Below are 12,899 nucleotides of genomic sequence, written 5' to 3'. Positions count from 1 at the left end.
GCATTTAATGTAGTTTCCTTAAAACAAATTCATCCCCTCTGGCAATACTTAGAGGTCATGATAGAGGCATATTTCCCAAAATACAATAACAAATCGCGATCACCACTAAGCACTGGTGATCGCAGTGAACTAAGTACGTACTCCAACACTATCACTATGATTTTGTCGAGTGAAAATGCATAGCAGAGAAGGAGAAAAGCAGGAGGAATGAAGTGGATGAAGTTTCTTTGCTTGAGTGTTTGCTCTCTATCTTCTACTCATAGTCAAGGCCTCCTTATATACTCGAAATTGACTCATGGCACCTCCCTTTGCAATATTAAGTGACCGAGTAAAGGCCATTTACCCACTCAGATCGAAACGTTAGTAGTTAACCATCAATGGTCGGTCGTTTCACTTAGCGATTACAAATTTCCTATTAGTCACACATTAATGTATCTGTTATACTTAACAGTAAGTAAAAGAATAATTCATGTGGCAAAATATTGATTGATTCACTTAAACTTTGAACATTTGACAGGCACAAGTCATGTTCGCACATGAGTCAATTTGGGACAGTGCAATTCAAGTCTTGGATTTGCACTTCCCTTACAGGCCCACACGTGAGAGAGAGCCTCTCTATACATATATGTTCTAACATTAATGCTTGTGATACATTATAAACCAATCTTATAGTCTTAAAACTCCCAATGTGGGACTAAATCACATTCACAATAGAGTCTCCTTCATCCATCTCTTCTTGTTTTCATTCAAAATTTCTAACAATCCCCTACATGAATGGAAACAGGATATGTGATAGCATTCAATAATTGAGTCTAATATAGGATAGATAGATTTTACCTTTTGAACCTTCCCTATGAAGACGCGTTTATTTACTTGCTGATAGTAGACATGATATCTTTGAACTGTTCTACCATTTGTGTAAGCATCGACATATCTAACCCAATATTCTCCCTAATACAACTCAATTCTCAGTGTTCATTTTTGGCCATGAGCACGCATGATTCTATGAGAAGTTCTAAAAATTTATAGGTAATTATCTTCGAAGCGACTCCATTTCTTTCTCACATAGGAGATTTCTCAAGAGTAATCCACATTACTCTAGTGGATTATTAAAAATCATATGTTTAACCTTCATCCTTTCATTGGATAGTTCCCCTACTTAATATGTACAGTTAGATTGTCCCATTGAATTTAATTCTTGGGATCTCCAGTCTACATAGGTTGGGTTTCCTTTACACCAATATTTTTCATCGGTGATGAGCTTGCAACTAACTTTTTATTTAACTCTCGGATCCACTAGGTTATCCTTTGACTTTACATAGTGAACAATGATAACTCTTATTAAGATTAGTTGTCTAATGATATTGTACTTACGACATATATGTCTAGATTTACCATTATACAAATGGTTCTGTGTCAAGACAATTGCCGATTGATTATCATAATGTATGAAAATCAACGGCACAGATTTCATCCATCTAAAAACATCTTTTAAGAATTACTGTAACCATTCAACCTCTTCTCCATATTTGTCAAGAGCTACAAATTTAAATTTTATCATGGATTTAATTATTACATATTGCTTAGAAGATTTGTCATCAGCTTATTTTCATCGTAGAAAGGGAACCGTTTAGAATGATATTTGTAATTAGGAATTAGCAGGCATGAAAGTGAACACCGTTCCATGTTCTATAGATAAATATAGCAGAAGTTGGTGTTGAGACATGATATGCTTTGATGCTTTACTTAGTGAGCTTGCTGGATGTTTCTATTTATGCTGCTCATGTCTCACCACTTCCGTTGTGTTCCAGAGAGCTTGTTTCTGAAAGCTTTGATGCTTTACTTAGTGATTATTGAAGGTTTGATTTGAAACATGATATGCTTTTAATTGAAATCATGATATGTTAAAGTCAAATCTAGTAAAAGTTTGAACAAAGGAGAAAGTCACTGATAAAATAGTAAATACTCAGGATGTAAGTGGTATGAACCCTTCAAACTAAAGTTTCTTAGATCAAGTAAACACTTGCAGTTTCTTGCGATCTATTTTATTAGAAATTGATGATCTTCAGACATTCACTTTAAAGGGATGGATAAACACCATTATGAGAATGCACACAGGATAGAAAAATTAAGTCAATTCATTCAGATCTAACCATAAACATGATTCATATTGCCAAGTTCTTTCGCTTGCAAACAACTAAAGTTTAGCCATAGCTGCAACAAAACCGCACTTAATACAAAACTAAAAAGTTTACTCAGGCAGTTTTGTCATGAATCTGACAAACGTAGATAAAACATCCCTTTGATGGGCGATTCTGTATGGTGTTTGCACATGGCACTCTCCATTTATCGGTAAACGTTTTGATTGTGCAATAATTCTACAGCTGCAGCAACCACATCCTTTCCTTCTGCAGGGAGATCAAGCTCTGGCTCCTCAATTTTCCTCTGCAAAAGTTTATCAAGCTCTCGTCTCAATCTCTGCCAAATTTAGTCAGGTTAGAAATGCATTTTATATAGATATATATATATATATATCCCTCCAAAACCACAATCTAATTTTACAAAAGCATTATGTTTTGTAATCTTTTGTTCTCTCCAACAAATTTTGTCTCACACAAATCATTCGACATGAACTAATAAAAACAATTTGACTCGATTGACTAAACAACAGATATGGCTCATTGGATAACCACACTTCAAAATAAGAAGACTTCCAAAAACAAATTAGCAACATTTTCTTTAGTTCATCATCTCAAACTACTAGAGGGTTATGCTTACCTGAATAAGTTGTAGTGTGCTTTTAGGAGCCGAGAAATGAAGGTAGCCATCCAGCATCTCAATACCCTCGCCAGATTCACTTGGTGTAAGGTTGCCACCAAAAAGAAGCAAAGCATAATCTGAAATATTTGTTGAATCCCTTATGTATATGCTGGAAGATTTCACCTTTTCACTGTAAATCATGTAGGACAGAGGGAACAGATTGACCCTTGCATTAACTGAGGAAGGATGGATATCAACTTTCCCGACATCTTTGCTGTAGAAAGCTGTTCTCTTTCCTCTTTTTTTGCATTGGATGACATTGGGGTAAAGGCCAGCACAAAGAACAGCACATACCATTTCTATATCATCTCCATACTGGTTGTATGCCTGCAACAAAGTACATATTAACAAAGAGATATAACTATGCATAATCAGTGTCTCACAGATCTTAATACTAACAGTACCTTCAAAACCATCCGTTCGTATAAATAAAATCAAGTTGATAAATGAACCTAAAATGCTACTACAAGGATGCAGCAAGTCTCCAACTAATTTGATAGTTAGCTGCATGACTATTCCACCATTCAGCTATCCTATCGATTGCAATAGTGTGTTTTTGTAAGTTGTGAATAGACACCTGTTCATCTGGTACTCATTGCTTAAAGATAATCAAGAATCCAGCCTAATATGGTGCCTTGAACCAAGGTTTGAAATGTCAAACCGTATCATCCGAAACAGGCAATATTTACCATTTCGGCATGGAACCGACACTAATACCCTACTAGCATTGCGACCAAAGCCGTCAGAGGTCACGGAGAATGTTGCGACCCTGCATCTATGGGGGTGCGGAGGGTGCCGCGACCCCTCCATAGAACGCGATGGGTGCCATGAATTTTTTTTTTACGGTTAAATTTTTTATTTTTTGAATAGATATTTTTTAATTATAAATAAACTTTCAAATACTTTAAAATATAATTCTTAAACATTTCAAATAAATTTTAAAAAATTACAAATACATTCAAAAAATAATTTAAGATAAAGAATAATTTTATAATTATCTTTGAGGCCTTTAAATGATTTTATAATTTTAGATTTAATTTTGAATTTTAAAAATTACTTATTTTTTAAAATATTTTTTATAAAAAATTAATAGACATTATCTTATGAGAAAATATTGAAATATGAACTCAACACCTCAAAATATAACATCAATAATGAACACATTTAATAATCAAATATTAATAAAATTAATATACACTTAGATTTAAATTTTTAAAAAAGTACAGAAACTGTATCGACACGACACGATATGATACTGAAATCGTATCGTTCCAATCCAGGACCGAAACTCCGACACAGATCAAATTTTAAACCATGCCTTGAACAAAGAATTGTCATTACTATTGTTTTCTCACAATAAAATGGGAATAATCTGTTGAATATGTCTAGGGTACTAAATTCAAATATGTGGCACCAATCTATTTGCATCTTTAATAGAGCTATCAGACAGGTTAGCCCGCCATCTTGGCGGGCTGGGAAATTCCTAACCCAGCCCAACCTAAGATGGGTTGCGGGTTAAGTGGAATGGCCCACCAAACATAAAAAAATATTAAAAAATCCCTATAATTCATTGAACTTAATCATTTCATAAATAAACAGCTCTAAAAAAATCTTCAATAAAATCCTTAATTCATGATTTCACACTTACATATATTAGCCAAAGCAATTGACACAAAAAATTCACAACTTTCACTACAAAACTACATATATCACCATAAATCCATAATCTAATTTTGAAAAAAAAAATCTTTCTCAACCCGCGGGCCAACCCAAGCCCGCCACGGGTCGGCCCGCCTAGATCCTAACCCACATGGGCTGACCCGTTTAGGCCCACTTTTAAATGGATTGATAAAACTTCAACCCAACTCGTTTAAATTGTTCAACGGGGCAGAGCGGGCCAACCCGATGAGCCGAATTCAAATTGACGACTCTGATCTTCAACAAATATTGGAGAGTGCATACCAAGCCTGATGAATGACAATATAAAATATTTATACAAAGATTATTTCTAGCTAGGTTGATACCAAGATTCAAAACCTCGAGTCGATTTGATATCGTGCCGATATTTCGATGCATGGTGTCAGTGATAGGAGGTTGAAGGAGAAAGGAGATATTATCTATGCTGAGTGGTATCGAATTTCGATATTTTATTGGAATGAAACGTTTCAACCGTTTCGCTTGACATGATATGAGATTTCAAATCATGGTTGATACAATGAAAAAAAAACATATTTTCACTCTTACTATTTGCATTTTATATATAGACAAGTTCTAGCAATGCCAAAAATCCTTAAATCATTGAAACAACCAAATAATCATATGGCTATAAAGGGCAACCCGGTGTACGAAGCTCCCGCCAATGAAGGATCCTGGAGAAGGATTGGACCATATTAGGTCTATTGTACGCAATCTTACCCTGCATTGCAAGAAGTTGTTTCCACAACTCGAACCCGTAACGTTTAAGTCACACGGCAGCAACTTTACCGTTGCACCAAAGCTCCCCTCCAAATAATCATATAGCAGCCATATGCAGATTAAATTATCACCAACAAAGAACTAACATTGACTGTTAATTTGAAAGAAAACCTGGACTACTGTTCACTCTATAGATATTTAATAAACATTGCTTATCTTCTACACTGAAAATAAATTCCCATAGATATTCATTAAAGAGAAATAAACCATCATAAAGAATTATGCCTGAAAATAAGCACCAATAATCTTAGGACCAAAATATATTATTTGTAGTTTAATACATTTTCTCAAGGAGAACATTTGTTTATATAGAGATCTAGAAACCATTTCCAGTTTTTCAGATTTTTATTTTCAAACTGTTTCATTGACATACTGGTTAGGTGAGAGGATGATCAAGTGTCAGGATATCTTTAATATAATAATTTCCCACTAAAAGATAGTGGAGAAACATATTGGAATCAGAACAAAATGATAGAATCCAAACCTTGGCACCTTTAGCTTTGTCCACAAAACCAATGTCAGATAGCAGATCCAAGAACTGCTTTCTCATATCCTCCATCATTTGCAATGTTACGGGAGACAAGAAATTCTCCCAACAGAAAGCACGCTCTCTACCACCACGTCTTGCATCCTTCCATGCTTCAAATGCTTTTAGAAGAGCAACATGATCACTGCAAGATTCTCCAGATTTCATCAAATTTCTAAAATCAGCAACAATGATGTACAAAGTAAATAGCATTATGGAACTTGATGATCCATGGGTTAAGAACATGAAAGAACTAACAAATGCATAGCGTTGACCATTTTAGGGTTCCCATGGAGCACCAAAACATGAGTTTTACAAAATCAACTATCATGAACAAATATAGTTGGTTTATAGAAATATGTAAAGGAAAAAATACAATTTTTTTCCAAAACAGTAGTATCAAGCTACAGGCATACATTCAAGTAACTAGTAGCAGCCACTCATGAATTTCTGACTTACCATTCTATAGAATCATTATACACATCATACATAAAAGGAGTATACTAAACTCATGCAAAAGATGTAAACAAAGATGAGTGGTGATCTAGACCTGCAAGAATCACCAGCAAAGAATCTTTTGGCAGAATCAGCTTCTTCTTTTCTATTTATAGGTAGAACAAAAGGATCGCGATGTGCCAGAGCAGCAGCAATTGTGAGAGCTGGATCTAGGCACTGGAATATGGATCCTATAAGTAGCATCTTCCCAATATTTGGATCCAAGGGTAGAGTGCACAGATGTCGTCCTATAGAAGTTTGAAAGGCATTTAATAGTACTGATGAGGACAAAAAAAATGTTCCATTGTAAACCAACTCAAGCGCATTCTAATAGTAAAGGTAAAGTAGAAAACTTTATTTTAGTATTGCACACCAAGTGGGGTAAGCTCCTCTGTTTCATCCAGTGCTCCAATTGCTTTCAAAAGTTCAACAGCATTTTTAACAGACAAAGGATCAGGGGGTTGAAGAGCCTTGGCTAAAAATGTTGCAATTGCTCCAAGTTGTAGGCTTTTAATGTTAAGGCATAGTTCTTGCAAAGGGGTTCGAAGAATTTCAGGTAACTGGTACTGGGGCATAGCATCATGAATAACTTTTGGGTACAACCTATAGCACACCCCTGGTTGAACTCGGCCAGCACGTCCTCTTCTCTGTAAAATTAGCAAATGTTATGATATTAAATTGAATAAAAAATAGCTAAGTAGCATTAACATTCATCTGATGGACCTGATGTGCTGAAGCCTTTGATATCCATGATGGTAACAAGCATGCCAGCTTATTAAGAGCATCATAACTAGTTTCTTTAGCCTTGCCACAATCAACAACATAAACAACATCATCTATCGTAATGCTGCTTTCTGCAATATTTGTTGCTAAAACTATCTTCCTGAAATATAAAAAGGATTTCAGGATGTTATGTATCTTGACAAAAGAACCATTCTGAAACCAAAACTCAACAAAGTTTTTTGGGCATTTTCAACTCACAAACAATAGGACCAATACAAAATTTAAGACTAAAAAGTGAATGCAGAATATCTATCATAATAATTTAAATGATTTACTGGAAATTATTTCCTTCATTTGACACCAAATCAAATAATTATAGCTACTTATATCTGTTCTAGCATCAAACATTACAAAAAAGAAAAATAATTCAACTGGATGCTTGTAAAATGGGTTAAAACAAGAATTTGAGGATCAAAGCATATCAAGTGTTTGAAAAAATACCAAGGCATTTTATTATATGAGTACTAAAGACAACAAGTTATGTTACTTTGAAGAGGCTAGTACCGACTTCCAAAGTTGTCGTAAAACAAATCCAGATTATCAATTCCAAGGTCTTGGCCTTGGTAAGACCAAGGTCTTTGCCCTCGTAGGACTGGTGGCTTGCTACCCCAGTTTCTATTAGGGAGCGCGCTTTGGTACTATGCCTGGGCCCAAAAGAAGTTTGAATATCTATTTTAAAGTAAAGTTATAAGTAAGTTTTCAGTATTTACAAATTCATGAAGTATAAGTATAAGCAAGTTTCAATGTTTACATGTTTCATGAGTTCAAGTACAAGCCATTATGAATGTAGAAAGCATGTGGTTTCCTTTTACAAGAGCATGAAAATTTTAAAGAGATTACATGTGCACTTCTTCGTGTTTTTGTGAGTTAGAAAGTACTTACTAAGCTATCTGTTTATAGTTGCATTTTTCCTCTTACTGCAGCCAAAGGAAAGGAAAAGTTAAGTTAAAAAAGAAGGCAAGGATGTGTGTTGATGTGTGTGGCAGCGGAACAGTGGATCGATCTTGGAACTTGTCATTATTGGTTGTGAAAGTCTTATGTGTCATTTAGGTGCTTCCGCATATTGTTTTCTGCATGTTTATCTCTAGAATTTTAGTAATTTATCATGCTTAAGAGTAGTTGATGTAGTAAAGAACGAAGGTTTAAATCTCTTTAGTACTGATGTTAAGATTTGTTTAATTGTTCACGTGTAGTAATTTGCTTATTCATGCTCAGTATTTACTTATCAAAGAAATTAAGTTGTCATTTAATCTCCACATGGTACAGTCGACTGGTAAGATAAAGCAAAGAGAACCGTGGAGGGGTGGTAAGTAATCTAATGCTCTAGTAAGAGGTATAGAGTTCAAACCTTGATTCATGCACATATGTTTATATTTTTTAAAGAAAAAAAAGAAGTTACTTTTTTCATATGTGGTTGTGATATATGTTTAATGATTCATGTATTCCCTCTATAATAGTTCATGCTCTAGAATTATGCATGTTAATGAACATATTGAATCAAACTAAAGTTTTATGCATGTGGATATTTCTTCAAGATATGTTAAGATAAAGTATGATAGTAACATCTCCCTTATTAGCGTAAGAAGGGAGGTCATTACAATATGATATCAGAACAAGTTCCGCCCTTCCGCTACACACACATCGACATCCATCTTGCTGCCTTCAAGTAAGAAAATGTGTATATGCTTTCCTTTTATATACCTTTCCTTTTCTTAATAGTAATATAGAGGATGATGCTTAAGAGGATATGTTTATATGTGCATAGTATAAAGAATCATGCTTGAGTAAGAGATATTCATATATGCATAGTAAGTCCATATTGATTTCATTTCTCATCCATGATGTTAAGATTTGTTTAATTGTTCACGTGTAGTAATTTGCTTATTCATGCTCAGTATTTACTTATCAATGAAATTAAATTGTGTCATTTGATCTCCACATGGTACAGTCGACTGGTAAGATAAAGCAAAGAGAACCGTGGAAGGGTGGTAAGTAATCTAATACTCTAGTAAGAGGTCTAGAGTTCAAACCTTGATTCATGCACATATGTTTATATTTTTTTAAGAAAAAAAAAGAAACTACTTTTTCATATGTGGTTGTGATATATGTTTAATGATTCATGTCTTCCTTCTATAATAGTTCCTGCTCTAGAATTATGCATGTTAATGAACATATTGAATCAAACTAAAGTTTTATGCATGTGGATATTTCTTCAAGTTATGTTAAGATGAAGTATGATAATAACGTCTCCCTTATTAGGATAAAAAGGGAGGTCGTTACAGTATCTATACCTTGTTCGGAAAGCAGTTCTAGGCACATCACTTTCCTTGACCTTCAATTGATGATAACCAGACCGCAGGTCGATCTTAGAGAAGACCGTTGTCTATCTCAACTGGTCAAATAAATTATCTATTCTGGGTAGAGGGTATTTGTTTTTGATCGTTACCTTATTCAGTGCTCTGATACCATACTGTAACGACCTCCCTTCTTACACTAATAAGGGAAACATTACTATCATACTTTATCATAACATATTTTGAAGAAATATTCACATGCATAAAACTTTAGTTTGATTTAATATGTTCATTAACATGCATAATTCTAAAGCATGAACTATTATATAGGGAAGACATAAATCATTAAACATATATCACAACCACATATGAAAAAGTAGCTTCTTTTTTGTCTTTAAAAATTATAAACATATGTGCATAAATCAAGGTTTGAACTCTAGACCTCTTACTAGAGCATTAGATTACTTACCACCCCTCCACGGTTCTCTTTGCCTTATCTTACTAATTGACTGTACCACGTGGAGATCAAATGACACAACTTAATTTCATTGATAAGTAAATACTAAACATGAATAAGCAAATTACTACGCGTGAACTATTAAACAAATCTTAACATCAGTACTAGAGAGACTCAAACTTTCGTTCTTTATTACATCAACTACTCTTAAGCATGATAAATTACTAAAATTCTAGAGATAAACATGTACAAAAACAATATGCGGAAGAAACTAAATGACACATAAGACTTTCACAACCAATAATGGCAAGTTCCAAGATCTATCCACTGTTCCGCTGCCACACACATCAACACACATCCTTGCCTCCTTTAGCTTAACTTTTCCTTTCCTTTAGCTGCAGTAAGAGGAAAAATGCAACTATAAGCAGATGGCTTAGTAAGTACTTTATAACTCACTAAAAACACGAAGAAGTGCACATGTAATCTCTTTAAAACTTTCATGCTCTTGTAAAAAGAAACCAAAGCGCGCTCCCTAATAGAAACTTCTTTTAGGCCCAGGCATAGTATCAAAGCAGTTTTCAGTATTTACAAATTCATGAAGTATAAGTATAAGCAAGTTTCAATGTTTACATGTTTCATGAGTTCAAGTACAAGCCATTATGAATGTAGGGAGCGTGCTTTGGTTTCTTTACAAGAGCATGAAAGTTTTAAAGAGATTACATGTGCACTTCTTCATATTTTTGTGAGTTAGAAAGTACTTACTAAGCTATCTGCTTATAGTTACATTTTTCCTCTTACTGCAGCCAAAGGAAAGAAAAATTTAAGCTAAAGGAGGCAAGGATGTGTGTGGCAGCGAAACAATGGATAGATCTTGGAACTTGCCATTATTGGTTGTGAAAGTCTTTTGTGCCATTTAGTTGCTTCCGTATATTATTTTCTACATGTTTATCTCTAGAATTTTAGTAATTTATCATGCTTAAGAGTAGTTGATGTAATAAAGAACGAAGGTTTGAGTCTCTCTAGTGTTGATATTAAGATTTGTTTAATAGTTCATGTGTAGTAATTTGCTTATTCATGTTTAGTATTTACTTATCAAAGAAATTAAGTTGTGTCGTTTGATCTCCACATGGTACAGTCGACTGGTAAGATAAGGCACAGAGAACTGTGGAGGGGTGGTAAGTAATCTAATGCTCTAGTAAGAAGTCTAGAGTTCAAACTTTGATTCATGCACATATGTTTATAATTTTTAAAGAAAAAAAATAAGCTACTTTTTCATATGTGGTTGTGATAGATGAAAAAAAAAGTTACTTTTTCATAATGTTTTAATATTTCTTCAAGATATGTTAAGATAAAGTATGATAGTAACGTCTCCCTTATTAGTGTAAAGAAGGGAGGTCGTTACATTATGGTATCAGAGCACTGAATAAGGTAACGATAAAAAACAGATACCCGCTACCCAAAATAGATGATTTGTGTAACGACCTCCCTTCTTACACTAATAAGGGAGACGTTACTATCCTACTTTATCTTAACATATCTTGAAGAAATATCAACATGCATAAAACTTAAGTTTGATTCAATATGTTCATTAACATGCATAATTCTAGAGCATGAACTATTATAGAGGGAAGACATGAATCATTAAACATATATCACAACCACATATGAAAAAGTAACTTCTTTTTTTTTCTTTAAAAAAATATAAACATATATGCATGAATCAAGGTTTGAACTCTAGACCTCTTACTAGAGCATTATATTACTTACCACCACTCCACGATTCTCTTTACTTTATCTTACCAGTCGACTGTATCATGTGGAGATCAAATGACACAACTTAATTTCTTTGATAAGTAAATACTAAGCATGAATAAGCAAATTACTACACGTGAACTATTAAACAAATCTTAACATCAGTACTAGAGAGACTCAAACATTCATTCTTTACTACATCAACTACTCTTAAGCATGATAAATTACTAAAATTCTAGAGATAAACATGCAGAAAACAATATGCGGAAGCAACTAAATGACACATAAGACTTTTAACACAACCAATAATGGCAAGTTCCAAGATCTATCCACTGTTCCGCTGCCACACACACCAACACACATCCTTGCCTTCTTCTTCTTTAGCTTAACTTTTCCTTTCCTTTGGCTGCAGTAAGAGGAAAAATGCAACTATAAGCAGATAGCTTAGTAAGTACTTTCTAACTCACAAAAACATGAAGAAGTGCACATGTAATCTCTTTAAAACTTTCATGCTCTTGTAAAAGAAAATCACATGCTTTCTACATTCATAATGGCTTGTACTTGAACTCATGAAACATGTAAACATTGAAACTTGCTTATACTTATACTTCATGAATTTATAAATACTGAAAACTTACTTATACTTATAACTTTACTTTAAAATAGATATTCAAACTTCTTTTGGGCCCAGGCATAGTACCAAAGCGCGCTCCCTAATAGAAACTGGGGTAGCGAGCCACCAGTCCTACGAGGGCAAAGACCTTGGTCTTACCAGGGCCAAGACCTTGGAATTGGTAACCTGGATTTGTTTTACGACAACCTTGGAAGTCGGGTACTAGCCTCTTCAAAGTAACATAACTTGTTATCTTTAGTACTCATATAATAGAATGTCTTGGCATTTCTTCAAACACTTGATATGCTTTGATCCTCAAATTCTTGAATTAGGGATCCTTTCAAGACCTTGGTCTTTCCTTGCTTATAAACTCCTCATCAACTTTAAAAAGGACTTAGAATGATAAAAGAATACTTTTTTTTCACATGCATATGAACTTTTAAATAAAGCTAGGGTTTCATGTGTGAAGCGAAAATAACCATTCAACATTCTACATATTATTTTGACAAGATAAATAGTTCTACGATAGCAAGGAAAACATCGAGAACAACCCTTACTGCAGGTGAGGAGTACTTACATCTTTCTTCTTGTACTTACTAACGAAAAACCCTAAGGTTGAGGACTCCGGAACTCTTGCGTACTTAGAATCCTTTGTGTGTGTGCCCGAATCTTACGAATAAGACC

The 12,899-nt window shown here is 34.1% G+C and overlaps 1 protein-coding gene across 1 annotated transcript in view; it reads right to left on the bottom strand.

Moving 5' to 3' along the window:
- Positions 1 to 2,141: 2,141 nt before the first annotated feature.
- The window catches only part of LOC141812510 (DExH-box ATP-dependent RNA helicase DExH1), a 32,041-nt gene continuing 21,283 nt past the window's right edge, over positions 2,142 to 12,899 (bottom strand). Inside the window, exons 11-16 of the mRNA XM_074700500.1 lie at positions 7,040 to 7,195; positions 6,690 to 6,963; positions 6,372 to 6,564; positions 5,780 to 5,966; positions 2,779 to 3,147; positions 2,142 to 2,478 (exon numbers count right to left, since the gene is read on the bottom strand). Of these exons, the coding sequence (XP_074556601.1) occupies positions 2,347 to 2,478; positions 2,779 to 3,147; positions 5,780 to 5,966; positions 6,372 to 6,564; positions 6,690 to 6,963; positions 7,040 to 7,195 (1,311 nt within the window). The 3' untranslated portion in view covers positions 2,142 to 2,346. The remainder of the gene's footprint in view (positions 2,479 to 2,778; positions 3,148 to 5,779; positions 5,967 to 6,371; positions 6,565 to 6,689; positions 6,964 to 7,039; positions 7,196 to 12,899) is intronic.

Source organism: Curcuma longa, chromosome 19, assembly GCF_044706935.1.
Source record: "Curcuma longa cultivar G26 ecotype Majalengka, Jawa Barat chromosome 19, ITB_CL_G26_1.1, whole genome shotgun sequence".
Classification (NCBI taxonomy): domain Eukaryota; kingdom Viridiplantae; phylum Streptophyta; class Magnoliopsida; order Zingiberales; family Zingiberaceae; genus Curcuma; species Curcuma longa.
Note: the sequence above shows the minus strand (reverse complement) of the source record. Positions and strands in the feature narration are given on the sequence as shown.